The following is a 19,705-nucleotide window of genomic DNA, read 5'->3' on the forward strand; positions in this document are numbered from 1 at the left end:
ATTACAGAGCTTTGAAAGAGATGACGCTCCTGATGGAGACTCCTGTCATTCTCACCTTCAAAATTTCTATAGCTTCTGCTATTGTTTTTGTGGAGTAGAGGGTAGCAAATGCAAGTTAAAAAGTAAGCAGCAAAATGTTGAGCTGTTAGCCTCTATCGTGAACTATTGATCTATTTAACCTGTAGGCAGTGGTAGGGAAAATGCTCGATCTATATTAATAATAGAACACCCTGAAAATAGTGATAAAAATTGAGAGGTTTGGCCACTTGTGATTCATGCCATTCCGCCCCCCCCCCCAAACAGAGGATCGTGATTGTTCACAATTTTTTTTCTCTGAATTGGAGATGCGTGAAAGCTCAGTCACAGACTTCATTCAAAAAGAATGGCAGCGTTGTGACAATTAGTGGTATCAGGGGATATTGCAATGGTGTGGAAAAGAAATTGTTGGGTTAGTAAATTAGCCATGATCTTGATGAAAGGCAGGACACTTCCGTTCGTATTTCTCAAGTTCTTGTGTTGGTAACAGTTATATATTTGGATAGGGAATACAGATAAAGGTCAAAATTAATCCTTTTGTATTTCCTTTGCTGCTTGCACATATGACAAACTGACAAGGTCCAGGAGTTTATGGTAACAGAACCAATTGAATACAGAAATTTGTAAAAAAACTGGATAAACTTAAGTGAAATGTGAATGTATTTAATTCCAGTTGATTTATTTAAACTGAATTAAACACAATATGGACAAAAGTAATTGTTAACAGTCTCATCATCACATTTTTTGATATTTGTTGTAATTACCTAATATATCTACAATGTAAGACTCACTGCCGCAGCTAACGACTTGACAGTTGATGCTTCGCCTAACGATCCACCGAGAAGCCATTTGAACATGCGCAAAACAAGGAACAGGTGGTTGATCCGTTCCCCGCCCTCCTTTCTTTCACGTTTATGATTGGTTGTCTGCGTAAGCAATAGGAAGAGAGCGGTCATGGTGAGTGGCTGTCCATGCTGTCAGTAAGTAAACAATTTGCAGATCGAAAAGACCGTTGGTGGGAGGCGCTATCCTTTCGGTGATTGGCTGGCTTTGCTGTCGATCAAAGGGCGTTGGCGTCGGGAATGGTCGGTGGTACTGTCAGCCAGGCGGCGTCAGTGCTGTGTAGTTGTGGTAGTCGGGTAACGAAGACGTGGCTTCCATAACGTCAAGGAGCTGAGGGGATTTAATCTATATATATATATATATACACATTTATATTGTTCACGCTAGGGTTAAAAAAAGTAGTTTACTTTTCAGCTATCATGGGTCTGAGGAAGAAAAGCAAAAACCCGGCCGTCTTCAGTCATGAGTTCGTGATCCAAAACCATGCGGACATCGTGTCGTGCGTCGCAATGGTGATTCTGCTGGGGCTGATGTTCGAGGTAAAATAATAAAAAAAAGACACTCTGGCAGAGGCCCATTCTCGACCAGAAACCGCCCCCTTTCCTCTCTCCACTCCAGTGAAGCCCCCCGCCCCCCATTCCTCGGGCAGACTGCGGGAAATGTATAGGGAACGGTGGTGCCCTGAAATCATATAGGCCAGGTGTGCAGACTCGTAAGATGTGCTATATTTGGTGATTTGCAGGGAATTGTACACTGTTCGTTTGCCAACTAATGTTGACTTTAACCCCCAAACTTTAATATATTGATGAGTTACAGGCGGAGCAGTTTGTTGCTAACTCGTGCTTCTCAGAGCTGCTTACTGGGACAAGGAGTCTCTGCTTTTGGTTGGTTGTTTTTAATACTTATCAATGTAATTTAAAATCTCGTTGAAAGAGTACAGATTTTCTTCATTTCGATAGCTTGTACACTTCCAGAACAAAATCCTGCTGTGGTGGTGGAGTTTGAAAGAATGCTTTGTTGTCTTTTACAATAGTTGTTTTCGAGTTAACATTAAGTTATAAAGATAATATAGTTTGTCCACTTGTTCAGGAAGGATTATGATTCTCGTCATGCAGATAGTTGTGAATTCTCGTGGAGTCTGAATTTGGAGAGGTTCCTGCAAATGTCATATGAATCTGTGGTCTGAAAGTTTCTTTTTATCATAGTTTTCATAACGAATTGCTGTGCCATCAAGAGTAGAATGTCACTTCCTTATCAAGCATCACACTTACATGTTAGTGATGTTATCTTTTTAAAAAGTCTTTAGGCATTTGTATATTTTGAACTGATTATGTAACACATTCATCAAATTCTGATTTATTATTTAACATGGTATTTTACACTATCAGTCATTTAGATGAAGTGACTGACCCATCATTGTGCGCTTTTGTACTGTTGTTATTTCTAAGTTTTTTGAGGATTTTGGTATTTAGTTTTTAAAATATTTCTGAAGTAAAAATTGACAGGTGATTTTTGAAGATCTGATGTAGCAATTGTAGGTGTTCAGTCACTGCAGAAGTAGCAAAGGTGATGTGAAGATGACTTTGCAAACATGAGGAAATCTGCAGATGCTGGAAATTCAAGCAACACACACAAAATGCTGGTGGAACGCAGCAGGCCAGGCAGCATCTATAGGGAGAAGTACAGTTGACATTTCGGGCTGAGACTTTGTACCATTTTAATGTCCTATTTTCTCTCACAATCTCAACCATTTGCATTTATGTCAAATCTTGGATGTTATGGAGCATCCCAATAACTTTTCCCAATTAGAAAATTGAAAATAATGAAGGTAATATTATGGAATTTGTATGCAGCTTTGGACGTTGAGAAATACATTTATCAGAAATCTTGCATTTGGGTTGTGTGTGTGTGTAAAGGAAAAGTGAAGTGCAAACCTGAAATTCACTAAGGTGAGAAGTTAATCTATAGTAATAATAAAAATAGCATTTGAGGAAAGATGAACGGAAATTGTGATGAAATCATCAGAATTGAGAATTCTAAATTTTGGATAAGTTGGGGAAGAATAAATAAGATAAAGACTATATCTAGAGTGAGGCCAGGCTAGCCCCAGTGATTCCAGTGTTTACTGAACTGCCTGGTTACTAGATTGAGGGAAGTCCACTTATTTCACATTTACAAAATTTCCCTATAGCCAGGGAAGCGATGATGCCTCCTGTTAGACAGTTATTTTCCTCTGTTTACCAGAGATCTGTTTATCACAGCCTGCTATGGCAGATACCCTGTGCAGTACTGAGCAATGCTACAAGTTTTTTTTTGATTTGCCATGAACTATGGAACTGACCAAAGCCAGTAGGTTTTGATTTGACTAAGTAACTTTTGGGACATTACAGAAGATGAGTAATCTATATTAAAATTGTTAATTATTATTAAAAAATTTTCATGATGCATTTAAAGCTTAAATCTGTTCACTGTTTTACAATTTAAAAACAGCATGAATTTATAAGGTGCTTGTACTTAATCCCTGTTTGACACTTGATTATGGATTATAGCAGTAGCAGACTAAATAATAGTTTGCCTGAGTAATAGACTTATTTTTGAATTAGATTATCATGATTCTGAATCCTTTCTTTTTAGGAATTAAACATAAAAGTAGGCTAACAAATTGGAATTGTGATCAAGAGTTCTGCATTGTCGGAAGTGTTGTGTGCCTCTTGTTGAGTCATTAATTGAGGTCTTGCCTGCATGTTTAGATAAATCTGGTGAAAATGCAAAATGCTTTTCCAACAAAAAAAGTGAATATTCCTGATATTCTGGCCATTAATTCAACATCTGCAGGCCAACAGCACCAAGACAAATTGGTAGGTTATACATTTCATTGTTAACTTTAGAATTTTGTTGTGTATGTTTTAGCTGCTGTGTTTACCTTGCTAAACAATATACCAAAGTAATTTGTTGGCTGTTAAGTACTTGAAGTAAAGTTTCCACATAAAAATGAAAGTTAGTTTCTGTGTTAACTGCTCTGAGCAATGTCATTAAACCAGCTTACTAGATATTGAGGTAATCAAATTTGTTTGTATATTAGTAGGAGAGCTGAAAAGTTTGGGAAGAAAGTTGCAACAAGATTTTTATTGATAAAACAGAGGTATCATTTATCAATACTAATTTTTGGATATTGCAAATGCATTGAAAAGATTGTCAATTGTTACAGTGACTGAAGAAATCAAAGCCCATTTTCAATTTATTGAATAATTAAATATGTTGATGGTCACTCTGTTTTACGAATTAAACATTCCATAATTTTTTAAAGTATTAGCTTCACGTTTCCTGACTTCTGCTCATTATCCATTCTGACTGCAAACTGGTTTGACATTTGCATATGTCAAATCAGCATTGTGAGATTGAAAGGTACTGGATGTCAGGGAAAATGACTTGGACTACCTTTCTTGAATTCACTCTCAGGATATAAGCATTTCTGCTATTGTTGGAATATATTCCAATTATGGGTGCCGTGGTAGCATAACGGTTAGGACAACACTTTCAACTTGGGGTGTTGGAGTTCTGAGTTTAATCCTGGCGTCCTCTAAGAAATTTTGTATGTTCTCCCTGGTAATGTGTGGGTCTTCTCCAGGTGTTCTGGTTTGCTCCCATTGTCAAAATACTTACTGGTTAGTAAGTTAATTGGTCATTGTAAATTGTCCTGTGATTAGACTAGGGCTAAATTGGGGGTTGCTGAACAATGCAGCTCGAAGGGCCTATTCCACATTGTATCTCTAAATAAATGAAAAAAATAAATTAAATATTCTCTTTTGCAAATCTTCCTTTAATGTTTTGGAACTCATGAGCATCTTTGTGTGATAGTGAATATGCTCTTTGAGCAGTTTGATGGGCAGTCTCTACATTGTTGCGATGTAAAATTAGTGATGAAGGATTGGCAATAATTATTATATTGGAAGGGAACTTGAATGTTTCTTGTATCAACTGTAGTGGAATTTGGAAGATGGTGCTGAAGTTGCAAAGATGGTCACTGTAATTTAAAGGGGTACTAGAAAGTTTGTGAACCTTGTAGAATTTTCTCTATTTCTGAATAAATATGACCTAAAGTAGGATCAGATCTTCACATAAATCCTAAAGCTAGATAAAGGGAACCCAATCAAATAACACAAACATTATGCTTGTTCATTTATTTATTGAGAAAAATTATCCAATATTCCATGTATTTGTTGGAAAAGTATGTGAACCTTTGCTTTCAGTAACTAATATGACCCCCTTGTACAGTAATGACTTCAACTAAATGTTTCTGGTAACTGTTGATCAATCCTGCACATAAGCTTAGAGGAATTTTAGGCCATTTTCCCTTACAAAACTCCTCCAACTCTGGATGTTTGTGGGCTTCCCTGCATGAATTGCATTCTTCAGGTCCTTCCACAACATTTCTATAGGATTAAGGTCAGGACTTTGACTCAGCCATTCCAAAACATGGAATTTCTTCTGCTTTCACCATACTTTGGTAGACTGTCTTATGTGTTTAGGGTAGTTGTTGCATGACCCACTTTCTCTTGAGCTTCAGTTCACAGACAGACAGTTGACATTTTGCTGTAGAATTTGCTGGTATAATTCAGTATTCATAGTTCCATCAATGATGGTAAGTCACCCTGGTCCTGAGGCAACACAGCAGACTATGACACTGCCATCACCATGTTTCACAGATGGGATGAAGTTCTTGTGCTGTAATGTAGTGTTTGCCTTTCACTAAACATAACACTTCTCATTTAAGCCAAAAAGTTCTATTTTGATCTTGTCCATCCACAGAACATTCTCCTAATAGCCTTCTGATAGCCTAATAGCCACAATAGCCTAATGTGGTCTTTAGCAAACTTTAGATGGGCAGCAGTGTTTTTCTTGGAGAGTAGTGGTTTTCTCTCTGCAATCCTGCCCTGCACACCATTGTTGATCAGTCCACACACAAAATGCTGGAGGAACTCAGCAGGCCTGGCAGCATCTATAGAAAAAAAGTACAATTGAGGTTTTGGGAGTCCTGCCGAAGGGTTTCAACCCAAAAGGTTGAAAGTACTCTTTTCCATAGATTCTGCCCGGCCTGCTGAGTTCCTCCAGCATTTTGTGTGATAACTCTAGAGGTTCGCTTACTTTTTCCAACAAATATTTGTAATATTGGATCATTTTTCTCAATAAACAAATGAACAAGTATAATGTTTTCTGTGTTTATTTAATTGGGTTCTCTATCTAGTTTTAGGGCTTGCATTAAGATCTGATCATATTTTAGGTCATATGTGCAGAAACAGAAAATTCTAAAGGGTTCATAAATTTTCTAGCACCACTGTAGCCCATGAGTGATATTTGCTGGAGCCAAAAGATACCATTGGTGAATATTTTCACTCTTGGATAATGTGATAAACTTTCATTTATATTGTTAAATGTTATTGCAGCTGCAAGTGCAATATATTCCATGAGATCCCTTACTTATCCCTTGCTTACCATTTAACTTGATTGTTGCTGAATATTGATTTCAGTACCATGCTCCCCAGGCCCTCTTGATACATGTGTTTAGAAATTTATTTGTCTCTTTAAATATCTCACATTTTCAGCATCCAGAGTTGGGAATTGGTTTGGTTGTGGAGAAGGCTCTGATCTCCTATAGCAAGCATAGTTTTTCTGTAACATATTCATTAGAGTTTCTGGCAGTTATAACTTGTGTACAGAGAGCCCAAAGTTTCATTATATTTATCCAATTTAGCACCAATTGAATAAAATTCTGCCTTTGTCTTTCCTTAAGAAATAGATAATTTTGCATTTATACTTTTTTGCACATGCCATATTTCTGCCACTTACCCAATCTTGCAAAGTTGCCTTGAAACTGCTTTGAATCCTCCTCCTCATTTTTGACAATCCCACCCAGTTTAGTGTCATTGAAAGACTTTGAAATGATGCATTCTGCTTCCTCAGCCAAGTCATTTATCTATCATGAATTGTTGAGGTCCAAGCACTGATTGCCACAACACCCTACAAGCTGCTGCCTGCTGTCCTGAAAAGGGCTCATTTATTCTAAATCAGGGGTAGGCAACCTTAAGCACAAATGATTTTCTAGCATGAATTATTCATTAATTTGAGGCAAAACATAACTAGATGTATTTAAATGGATAATTCCCATATTTCATGTTTTTTAAGGCATTTATCTGGCCCACCATCCACTCAATAATACGCGATCCGGACCACAGAGGCAAAAAGGTTGCCAGTCCCTGTTCTAAATGTTTCCTATAAGCCAACCAATTTTCAGTCTTTGCCCATATGGTACCAAGCACAATGCTACCTATGTTCAAGGGTAAAAATGAGCTATGAAATATTAGCAGTTTAAGATTTGAAATGTTAGTGACGCTGAAATGTATCGAATATTGAGTGAAGTAAACATTGTAAATTTAAAACATTATAACAAGGTGATATTATAGTAGTTCAATGGAAGTCTTATTAAGGTATGTGTATGTTACCATATACAAACTTGAGATTCATTTTCTTGCTGGCATACACAGCAAATCCAAGAAACACAATAGAATCAATGAAAGACTGCATCCAGCAGGTCGAACAAACAGCTAATGTGCAAGACGGCAAGCTTTGCAAATACAAAAGATAATTAAATAACATCGAGATCCTGAGATGAAGAGTTCTTGAAAGTGAGTCCAAAGGTTGTGGGAGCGGTTCAGTGATGGGTTAAGTGAAGTTATCCTTCTGGTTTAAGATCCTGATGGTTGAGGGGTAAGCTGGTGGTGTGGGACCTAAGGCTTCTGTACTTTCTTCCTGATGGGAACAGCAAGAAGAGAGCATGGCCTGGATGGTGGGGGCTGTTGATGGATGCTGCTTTTCTGTGACAGTGTTCAATGATTAGGAGGGCTTTGCCTGTATGGACTGGGTAGTATCCACTACTCTTTGTAGGCTTTACTGTTCAAGAGCATTGATGGTTCCATACCAGGCTGTGATGCAACCATGATACTCTGCACCACACATCTATAGAAGTTTGTTAAAGTTTTGGATGTTATATCAAATCTTCATAAACTAAGGAAGTAGAGGTGCTGCGGTACTTTCTTCATAATGGCATTTATGTCCTGGACTGAAGACAGGGCCTTTGAAATGATAACACCAAGGAATTTAAAGTTCCTGACCCTTTCTGCCTCTGATCCCTGGATGAGGACTGGCTCATGGATCTTCCTCCTGAAGCCAATAATCAGCTCTTTGGTCTTATTGAAATTGGGTGAGAGGTTGTTGTGCCACCACTCAGCTAGATTTTCAGACTCCCTCCTAAATGCTGATTTATCACCATCTCTGATTCGTCCAACGACAGCAGTGTCATCGGCAAACTAAGCATGGCATTAAATCAGTGCTTAGCCCAGGCAGGGGCAAACTACAGCCCGCGGGCCATATGCGGCCCGTTAAGCTTTTTAATCCGGCCCGCAGAACTTGATGAAATTATATTAATAAACCTTGTTAACGTTTTTTTTCCTGCAATTTTGGCGTTTTCCCAATAGATGACGTACTCTATATACATTGACCTTTGTTGAGGTGCAGCGTATTACTCCACATTTGCGCTTTACTGTTTGTCCGGCTCGACCTATTTGTGTGAACAGGCGTTCAGCGTCATGAACATCAACAAAGCCAGCCACAGATCCAAGTTAACTGACCAACACCTCAGATCCATCCTGAGAATCGCCACAACAAAACTAAATCCAGACTTTGATGCGCTGGCTAAAAAGGGAAACCAACAACACTGTTCCCACTGAAATTAAAAATAAGTTTCTTCGTTGTGTTATGTAAAAAAAAATGCATTTGAAAATATTTTTTTCAATAAGCCTTACATGTTACATGTCATTTCTGTTAAGTGATGGACATGAGTAGTGCGCAGGTGCACGTACGTTCTCAAAATAAAAAATGCGCTCCAGATCAAATAATGCGCTCCGCATACTGCCACGCTGTCACTGTTCTGTCTTTGTGCTGGTCGTTGTTGAGTTTTGGCACAATTGAAAAAGAAGGAGCAGGACAAATAGACCTGCATCTCCTACCGTTTTTGAAATAAAGACAGTCAGGAGGAGAGTGATGATGATAATATCTTGAAGGATAACAGAATTTTCAGTGCTTTAAAATAATAACTGTTACTATTAAAAAAGCTGTATTTTATTCATTTAATTTTCAGTGTTTTAAAAGTCATTTCAATAAATAGCTAAATACCATGGGACTTCAAAGACAGATATTTTGTTGTAATGCATTTGTTCATTTTCAATTGAAATTAAAGCACATGTTTTCTACATATCCCATGAAATCTTATTTTCTCTTATGAGGTGTATTACCAAAACACTCCATCCATCTGCTCCTGGTCCGGCCCCCCTGTCAAATTTTAGAACCCTTTGTGGCCCACAAGTCAAAAAGTTTGCCCACCCCTGGCTTAGCCTCACAGTCATAAGTATAAAGCGAGTAGAGTAAGAGCTAAGCACACAGCCTTGTGGTGCACCTGTGCTGATAGAGATTGTGGAGCTATAACTGATGGGTCTGCAAGTGAGGAAATTGAGGATTCAATTGCACAAGGAGATATTGAGGCCAGAGTTTTAAAACATTGAGTTTAGAAGGGATGATAATATTGAATACAAAGCTGTAGTGGAAGAGCATCCTGATGTATGCATCTTAGTTTAAAAGTTGTGAATCATGTTAATTGCTGATAGTTTTGCTCATTGTTTCTCCCTGAATACAAAATATTAATATTGTCTTATTACTTGTCCCATCTTAAGTATTTCAATTTCTTCTTCCTTTACACTTCCTTCTGAGCTATTTACAAATTGGTGCTGGTTGTTTCTTGATGGCTTATCATTGTTTTGTCTGCCACAACATATGATATAAAACAATGAAAAATGCTTCATTGAGGTTACCAAAAATAGGAGATTGTCAACATGTGTAAATCAGTAATAGCTTAACTTCATAATGTAGGAATAATTAACAGTCTCTAAATTTCAATTCTTTTGATGATTAATCTACTTTGCAGTTTCATCTATAAAATATATTATATTTGAGATTCCTGTCTAACCCTCCTTGGGTTTGATGATTTTTGATACTTTTTCCAGAACAGGAAAATATTTTCCGGTCTTATGAAGTTTGTTTTGCATTCCAGTCAGGTATCTGTGTAACTACATAGAAAATAGTTGTAAACCCATTATTTCAATATAAAGATTTAGAATATTGCAGATTTAATCCACTTTTTTAAAAAAGTGGGATGCAATGGATTACATTATTTTGCAAACTTGAACTTGTATTTTCATTTAACTTCTTGCAAAATGATTTACAAAAAAGAAATACCCTCCAAATAGACTTCTTATACTTTTGTTTTAGTTGAGGATGGTTGGCTTAAATGAAAGTCTGCCAAATTTCACTGTCTTGATTTGGATGTTTGTATTAATGTGAGCTTGAGAACTAAGAGGCATTCCTGCAAATATAGGAAAATTTATTTTGGTTGGTGAAGGACAGATTGAAGTAAGACCAATAGTCTTAAGATATTAATTGTTTTGAGCAATGAATCTGTGCATTTCATTATACGCATTGATAAAAAAAACAGAATAATTAAAATTTGTATCATATCCACTTTTGAACATTTAGATGGGATTTTGGTTTTCAGCTGGTCACTTTCATTTGTAAGTGATGAGCAATTACCCAAATTACTGATAAAATGGAACACTTTTTCATACCTAAGTATTGTCTCTCCTTATGAGAGGAGACAAGCTTATGAGTGGACAAGCTTTTGTTCTTAAAAATGAGTTATGTTATTTTTCTGTGCTGGCTAACTGAGACCAGAAGTCATTTTCAAATCAATCACAAACATTGCATATTATCACTGAGAGAATGTGGAATGATGTTTGGAAGATTAAAGATGTATTTTGGATTATACAGAATTAATGTTACTGCTCCCCTCTTGCAAGTAGATAAAAGTTGTTCCCTTCATATGTGTAGTGATTGTGTACATGTTGCTTACAGGATCTTGTATATTACCTACAATATTGTTAAATGTTTCTAGTTATTTCACTAGTTATTTTTACCATTTCTCACCTCTGGTCTGCTGTTGCTAAGTAGTATATTCTTGATTATATTAAAGGAGAATTTTTCTCAGAAATTGTGTTGTATGAATCAAAATGGGAAGCAGACTCTATGCATGCTTTTCTTGCTGTTCCACTCTTACAGAAGGTTGAAGCTCAAATTAGCATTTTGCAGTCTGGCATGCTTTAAATTGTAGTACAGATCTACTCTAATTACTCTTAAGATCTAACCTTAACAAAGATCTGTCCTAACCTGTGGCTAATTAACATATCAGTGCATCTTTTGCAATTTTAGTTTGGTTACTGATACTTGTTAGAATCCTTGTGTGACCAAGTGAGTATCCATATTTAAGACCAATAGTCATCTTGGTGGAAGATGATTGTGGTGGGGTGGGGCAATTTTTGTGGTACAACACCATCAGGTCCGAAGAGTGCTGGGTTATAGTTTCAATCTGTAATTGGAAACTCTCTTGTAATTACACCAGAACTCTGAGTAACTTTTGACTCTTAAGAGGTATGTGTGCTCTACTCTCTCTCTAAAGCCATGACTGCGTGGCTAGGTATAGTTCTATAAGTTTGCTGATGATGCAACCATTGTTGGTAGAATCTCAGATGGAGATGAGAGGCTGTACAGGAGCGAGATATGCCAACTTGTGGAGTGGTGTCACAGCAAAAACCTTGCACTCAACACCAGTAAGATAAAAGAGCTGATTGTGGACTTCAGGAAGGGTAAGAGGAAGGAACACATACCAATCCCTGTAGAGGGATCAGAAGTGGAGAGAGTGAGCAGTTTCAAGTTCCTGGGTGTCAAGATCTCTGAGGACCTAACCTGGTCCCAACATATTGATGCAGTTATAAAGAAGGCAAGACAGTGACTATACTTCATTAGGAGTTTGAGGAGATTTGGTATGTCAACAAATACAGTACTTTCAAAAACTTCTATAGATATACCATGGAGAGCATTCTGACAGACTGCATCAGTATCTGGTATGCGGGGGGCGGGGTGGGGTGTGCGGCTACTGCACAAGACTGAAAGAACCTATACAAGATTGTAAAATTAGTCAGTATCTTGGGTACTAGCCTCTGTAGCATCTAAGACATCTTCAAGGAGCAGTGCCTCAGAAAGAACATGCTGTCTTGTTATCGTCAGAAAGGAGGTACAGAAGCCTGAAGGCACACACTCATCAATTCTGGAACAGCTTCTTCCCCTCTACCATACAATTCCTAAATGTTTTGTTTTCTATTTTATCATTATTTTTAATTTAGCTATTTAATGTGCACGTATATAGTTAGTGTAATTGATTTATTTATTTTTTCTTTCTATATGTGCAATGTGCTACTGCTGCATTAATAAATTTCACGACACACGCTGGTGGTAATAAATCTGATTCTGAAGTGTCACCTCACCCCTTATGTGTTCCCTAAATTGTTCATGGCTCAGATTTCTTTCCTATTCATTAAAGCAGCTTTTCTCAACTTCTTTATCCTGGAGGAACGCTTGAAATAATTTTCAAATCTCAGGACCCCCTGCACAAAAAATTATATCTACGACTCATAGTACCTTAGTGTGATCAGTAACTTGTAGATAAAATAGTCCAAAAATAATTGTCAATGCTCTTTTGAGTAGAGAATGACTCCGCCTTCAGAGCAGGTGACAAGGCAGCCCTAACAGCAAGGGCCAAACTATCCTGGGCCATCAGAGGGGCAAAGCGTGCACACGCCCAGCGAATCCACAGCCACTACTAGGACAGTGGCGATACGCAGCACATGTGGAAGGGCATCCAGGACATCACCAATTTCAGGACATCACCACCTAACTGTGTGGGTGATACCTCCCTCCCAGATGCGCTGAATAACTTCTATGCCTGTTTTGAGGTGGAAAATGACGTGGCGGCGAGGAAGTCCACCCCTTCTACAAATGACCAGGTGCTCTGTCTCACCGTGGCTGATGTGAGAAGAACCCTGTGCAGGGTCAACCCACGGAAGGCTGCTGGACCAGACAACATTCCTGGTAGAGTGCTCAGAGGATGTGCAGACCAGTTAGCAGATGTTCTCACTGACATCTTTAACATTTCCCTGAGTAGCGCCACTGTTCCAATGTGCTTCAAGGCCGCCACCATTGTCCCCGTGCCAAAGAAGCCTTCAGAGTCCTGCCTAAATGACTACCGTCCCGTTGCACTCACAAGGGCTACGTAGTTCAGTCTAGTTTTTGTACTGTGTCATGTAACACCATGGTCCTGAAAATCGTTCTCATTTTTACTATGTGCTGTACCAGCAGTAATGGTCGAAATGACAATAAAAGTGACTTGACTTATAGAACTGGCTTAAGCTTAAAATAAGATTTAATTTTTCTAAAGGTAGGCTGAGTAGATTTAAGTAAAGATTTAATTATTGCTATTTCCAACATTGAAATTTTATTAACAATGTTAAAGCAGTGTGTTGTACAGAGCCTCTCATGGAGCCAACCATTGATGGAGCACCATCAGTACAAATACCAACACAAATTCTCCAAGATAGACTTTTTGTTTCCAGATATAAAGACAAAAAATTAAATATATCTTGGCCTTTGCTTGTTTCAGGCAGCTCTTTGCATCAGAAAGTTTTCTTGAATTTCACCATCATTTACAAATCTTACAAATGCTACATTTTATTGGTGAAATCTGTTGACTTGTCAACCTGGATAGAGAAGCTGTTGTTTTTCAGTTTATCTTACAAAACCTCTTCAGCATCATTTGATCTTCCATTAGTTCATCGACTTAGTGTGAAACCTTTTCAATTTCTCATACTGCATCGTGTCCTAGCATTTTACCCTCTATAAATTTACATGCTGGCATCATTGGGTTCTCAATAACTGTGTGACTTTTTCTTTTCTGGGTAATAAGTTCTGCTACTAAATAACTAACTTCCTGAGTCGTTTTACTGTGACTTTTAACAAAGTCTTTATTGTTTGTTTTGAGATTCCAATAGCCATTTAAAATAATCAGCACTTTTACATGTCATATGGCTGTAATTCGTAGTTGAGTGTCTTTTCAATTTTGATGGAGTCATTGCTGTACTTGTAAGTTGTTTTCCATAATTTAGGCACAATGGAATAGGACAACTTGGATCACCCATTGATAGTAGCTTTCATTGTAAAGATGGACTTATTTTGTGCCCATTGTTGCATTATTGTAATGTAGATATCATCATTGCTGTTCCTTGCTGTCTATATTGTAAAAGTGGTCAACATTACTGAGAACATTAAGTGAACCAGCCAGCCACGTAGAGGTTAGAAGCTGTGACATGGTGTACAGCTTTCCCAAAGCATTTCCAATATTTACAGGAAACATTAGGAGTGTGTTGGCATTTTTCCACTTGCCTAGTTAGAGTGAATCGTCAACAATGCACGACTTGCTTTAAACCAGCCAAGGGCAAACCATCTGGTTTGATTGGCTCATACACCATCCTAACCACTCCTTTCCTGTTCTGCAGTACACCAACAGCATCTGCTGAACGTTCAACTGCCTCCATCAAGCACATGGTGCAGCCAGTGCTTGATTTGTACAACATGTAGATAGCTCTCAATGTTTTTACAGATTTGAACATGTAGCCTTTTTGTTGTTACTGGGTTTCATTCCTAGAACCGTCCAACTCAACAGCTCTGGAAAAATACCATCACCAGGAAGACAGTAGTTCAAAATGACAGTTCAGCATTACTTTAAGGGCAACTGGATGTGCAGCAAATACTAGGTTTATTTGTGTTGCCCGTGTTCTAAAAATGGATAATAAAAGAGAAGATACCTTCTTTCCCTTGTATCCTCCCAGAAGGAAAGAATAAAATGCCCTTTATCTTCCACTGTTTATTTTCTAAACTAGATGTAACCCCTTCAGTGCGCTAAGCCACTTATTTTTTGATTCTATACTTCAGTCTGATGAGGTATCTTGTTTTAAATTGTTTCCAGCTAACTCTTATTTACTTAATTGAATCAAATCATTCACATATCTCTTGCAACTAGGCAACAAAATAGCCTTAAGTCATGCTCTATATTTGGGTTATCTTAAATTGGCCTGTGTAGCCTGTAAGTACTAAACAAGACTCAAGATTTGATTACATCCCTGACCTTATTCCTTGCTATGTGTAATGTATACCCTGACAAGAATAGAACGTAATAGGAATGTGTCCATTAGTATGAAATTATGGTCAGTAACCTCATAGCTAATGCACTGGCAATAAAAAATAATTGATACTTAAATTCTATAAATATAAAAATAGACTTATTATTTGCAAATAATAGACTGTAAACTAAGCTTAAGCTTGATGTCTAAACCTTGGTTTATTAGCTTTACCTGGTCTTATTTCTTATATTATTATCTTTTGATTCATGTCCAGATATCCAGTTTTGTTATGGAGAGAACCGAATATTGTACTTGATTTTAAAATAGAGAAAAAATTTCTGTTTAGCTGTGTGATTTCTGTCAATATATTTGCATATCTTCTGTCACATTTGAAATAAACAGTCATAACTGAGTCAGTATGTAACTGAATCTGGAGAAGCAGGATTCAGCAGCTGTCATCCTCAATTTTATGAATATGTGCTCTCTATTTAAAACAATGTGGAAAATAATTGCAACCAAACATCTGATTGTATTTCTTGACGTTTTATACCCTTTTCAGATTCTTGATATCCTTTTCCTTTGATTCCTAGTTTCTGTTTTTTTTTCTCTGCTTTCCCCTTCCAAGCAATAATCCTCATTTTCAAAAAAGGAACTTCAAAGATGACTGTAAAAGTTAAACTAAAGCAAACCCACAAATAAATATTGCTATTATTTTGGCTTAGACAGCAGTGTTCTAGCCTGTATTGTGGGCTAACATACTGCAAGTAATCTAATACGATACTCCAGTACACCTTTGAGAAAATTCCATTGGTTTATGCTGCTCTTAACAATAGATTTATGCTTTGAAAAATTCTGTGGCATAGCTTAAAAAAAATAAGTGGGAGATTTCCTTTTAACAAAGTTTATTTTTCTCTCTGACTAGCTAGATGTGATTTTGAATAAGCCACTTAGAGATTCGAATTGTGAATGTAAAAGGTCTGTCTATGCAGCACAGCAAGCAGGGGTCCTGAAGGGATTCCTGTACAGGTGTTGCTTAGAGCAGATTATTTTATCAGTTTCCAAAAGTTATGTGATCTCCTGCAATGAACCGGTAGCCTGCCATCTTTACAGGCAATCTTCCCTGGTCGATTACTGTTTATAAGTTGCACATGAACATGTTTTTTCTTTTAAAGACTGAATCTCATTTTTATGAAGGCTGTTTTCACTTTTCCATGGTTCTCCAGTGTCTAACAATTCCTGATACATATACACTTTTTTATTTGGGGGGGGGGGGGGGGTTCTTCCTGAACAAAAATCTGTCCCAGGGAAAAAGTCTAAAAGGGTTCTAACTAAATGGGCAGTGAAAGTACCCTTTCATCTCTATTCCCCAGCACCCCCTCCCTCAATATACAAGCTACCTTACCCATGTCTCTAGGCTACTAAGAAAGCGTGCATCTACATCTTGGGGATAGAAGAATGAGGGCAAATTTGATAATATATAAAATTGAGTGGTATAGACAGAGTAGTTTGCCTATTGCCACAATAGGTCAATGCCAGATCAATCTCAATGACTCTCCACACGACTTTAGACCACCTAGACAACACAAACACCTACATCACGATGCTGTTCATCGACTATAGCTCAGTATTTAATACCATCACTCCCACAATCTTGATTGAGAAGTTACAGAACCTGGGCCTCTGTAGCTCCCTCTGCAGTTGGATCCTTAACTTCCTAATCGGAAGACAGTTTGTGTGGATTGGTGATAACATATTCTCCTTGCTGATGATCAACAGTGGTGCACCTCGGGTGTGAGCTTAGCCCACTGCTCTACTCCGTGTATGCTCATGACTGTGTGGCTAGGCATAACTCAAGTACCATCTATAAATTTGCTGATGGTACAACCATTATTGTTAGAATCTCAGGTGGTGACAAGAGGGCGTAAAGGAGTGAGATATGCCAACTAGTGGAATGGTGCTGCAGCAACAACCTGGCACTCAATGTCAGTAAGATGAAAGAGCTGATTGTGGACTTCAGGAAGGGTAAGATGAAGGAACACATACCAATCCTCATAGAGGGATCAGAAGTGGAGAGAGTGAGCATCTCCAAGTTCCTGGGCGTCAGGATCTCTGAGGATTTAACATGGTCCCAACATACTGATGTAGTCATAAAGAAGGCAAGACAGCGGCTATACTTTATTAGGAGTTTGAAGAGATTTGGCATGTCAACAAATACACTCAAAAACTTCTATAGTTGTACTGTGGAGAGCATTCTGACAGACTGCATCATTGTCTGGTATGGAGGGGACCAAAAGAAGCTGCAGAAGGTTGTAAATTTAGTCAGCTCCATCTTGGGCACTAGCCTACAAAGTACCCAGGACATCTTTACGGAGCGGTGTCTCAGAAAGGGAGCGTCCATTATTAAGGACGTCCAGCACCCAGGGCATGTCCTTTTCTCACTGTTACCATCAGGTAGGAGATATAGAAGCCTGAAGGCACACACTTAGTGATTCAGGAACAGCTTCTTCCCCTCTGCCATCCGATTCCTAAATGGACATTGAAGCTTTGAACACTACCTCACTTATTTTAATATACAGTATTTCTGTTTTTGCACATCTTTTAAAAAATCTATTCAATATACGTAATTGATTTACTTGTTTATTATGTTTTTTTTTAATTTATTTTTTCTCTGCTAGATTATGTATTGCATTGAATTGTTGCTGCTAAGTTAACAAATTTCATATCACATGCCGGTGATGATAATTCTGATTCTGAAGTGCAAACAAGCTCATTTTCTACTGAGGTTGGGTTGGGTGAGGTTGGATGTTGTTTACTTGCATTTTCAGAAGGCCTTTGACAAGGTGCCTTGTGTGAGGCTGCTTAAGGTAAGGGCCCATGGTATTAAAGGAAAGATACTAGCATGGATAGAAGATTGGTTGACTGGTAGAAGACAAAGTGTGGGAATAAAGGGGCCCTTTTGTGGTTGGCTGCAGTGACTAGTGGTGTTCCACAAGGATGGTGTTGGATCACTTCTTTGAACTCTATGTCAATAATTTGGATTATGGAATTGAAGTAAAATTTGCAGACAATACAAAGATAGATGGAGGGGGAGGTAGTGCTGAAGAATTGGGGTGTTTGCAGAAAGACATGGACAGATTGGAAGAATAGGCAAAGATGTTGCAGATGGAATATAGTGTAGGGAAGTGTATGATCATGCACTTCGGTAGAAGGAAGTTAACACCCAGAATCAGCCTTTATTACCAAATATATTTATCATTCCACTTTTGTGTTTCCTTCACTGTTTGTTAGCAGTTCTTTCCGAGCCTTCCACATTCACATCCCTCTTCCCATCCATTTGTGCCTGTTTCATTTACTGACCATGTCTCCCTAGTCCTCCTGTTGCTTATATTGGCTATCTTTCCTCTCTGTCCTGAGGGTTGATCAAAACATTGACAATTCCTTTCCCTTTAGCTAGAGTTGTTTGAGTGGGTTGAAACTAATTTGGCAGGGTAATGGGAACCAGAGTAATAGTGCTGAAGATGAGGTAGTTTGTTTACAATGTGTAGTGAGACTCCTGGCAAGCAGAGGCTGATGATAGAAACATTGAAAACCTACAGAACAATACATGCCCATTAGTCCATGAAGCTGTGCTGAACATGTCCTTACCTTAGAACTACCTAGGCTTACCCTTCGCCCTCGATTTTTTTCTAAGCTCCATGTATTCATCCAAGAGTCTCTTAAAAGACCCTGTCGTTTCCGCCTCTGCCACACCGCCGCCTCTGTCCTCTGCCAGCCCATTCCACACACTCACCACTCTGCGTAAAACAACAACAACATATCCCTGACATCTCCTCTGTACCTGCTTCCAAGCACCTTAAAACTATGCCCTCTTGTGCTAGCCGTGTCAGCCCTGGGGTAAAAAGCCTCTGACTATCCACATGATCATTATCTTGTACACCTCTGTCAGGTCACCTCTCATCCTTTGTCACTCCAAGAAGAAAAGGCCAAGTTCACTCATAAGACATGCTCCCCAATCCAGGCAACATCCTTGTAAATCTCCTCTGCTTCCTTTCTATGGTTTCCACATCCTTCCTGTAGTGAGGCGACCAGAATTTAGCACAGTACTCCAAGTGGGGTCTATAGCTGCAACATTACCTCTCGGTTCTTAAACTCAATCCCACGATTGATGAAAGCCAATGCACTGTATGCCTTCTTAACCACAGAATCAACCTGCATAGCAGCTTTGAATGTCCCGTGGACTCAGACCCCAAGATCCCTCTGATCCTCTACACTGCCAAGAGTCTTGCCATTAATGCTATATTCTGCCATCATATTTGACCTACCAAAATGAACCACCTCACACTTTTCAGGGTTGAACTGCATCTGCAACTTCTCAGCCCAGTTTTGCATCCTATCAATGTCCAGCTGTAACCTCTGACAGCCCTCCACACTATCCACAACACTCCCAACCTTTGTGTCATCAGCAAATTTACTAACTCATCCCTTCACTTCCTCATCCAGGTCATTTATAAAAATCACGAAGAGTAGGGGTCCTAGAACAGATCTTTGAGGCACCTCACTGGTCACCGGCCTCCATGCAGACTATGACCCATCTACAACCACTCTCTGCTTTCTGTGGGCAAGTCAGTTCTGGATCCACAAAGCAAGGTCCCCTT

General features: G+C 38.5%; 1 protein-coding gene across 1 annotated transcript in view; it reads left to right on the forward strand.

The window, feature by feature from the left end:
* Positions 1-1,129: 1,129 nt before the first annotated feature.
* LOC132399902 (translocating chain-associated membrane protein 1-like) overlaps positions 1,130-19,705 on the forward strand; it is a 123,416-nt gene continuing 104,840 nt past the window's right edge. The window contains exon 1 of the mRNA XM_059980801.1: positions 1,130-1,418. Within this exon, the coding sequence (XP_059836784.1) occupies positions 1,299-1,418 (120 nt within the window). The 5' untranslated portion in view covers positions 1,130-1,298. The remainder of the gene's footprint in view (positions 1,419-19,705) is intronic.

Source organism: Hypanus sabinus, chromosome 9 (genome assembly GCF_030144855.1).
Source record: "Hypanus sabinus isolate sHypSab1 chromosome 9, sHypSab1.hap1, whole genome shotgun sequence".
In the NCBI taxonomy this organism is placed as follows: domain Eukaryota; kingdom Metazoa; phylum Chordata; class Chondrichthyes; order Myliobatiformes; family Dasyatidae; genus Hypanus; species Hypanus sabinus.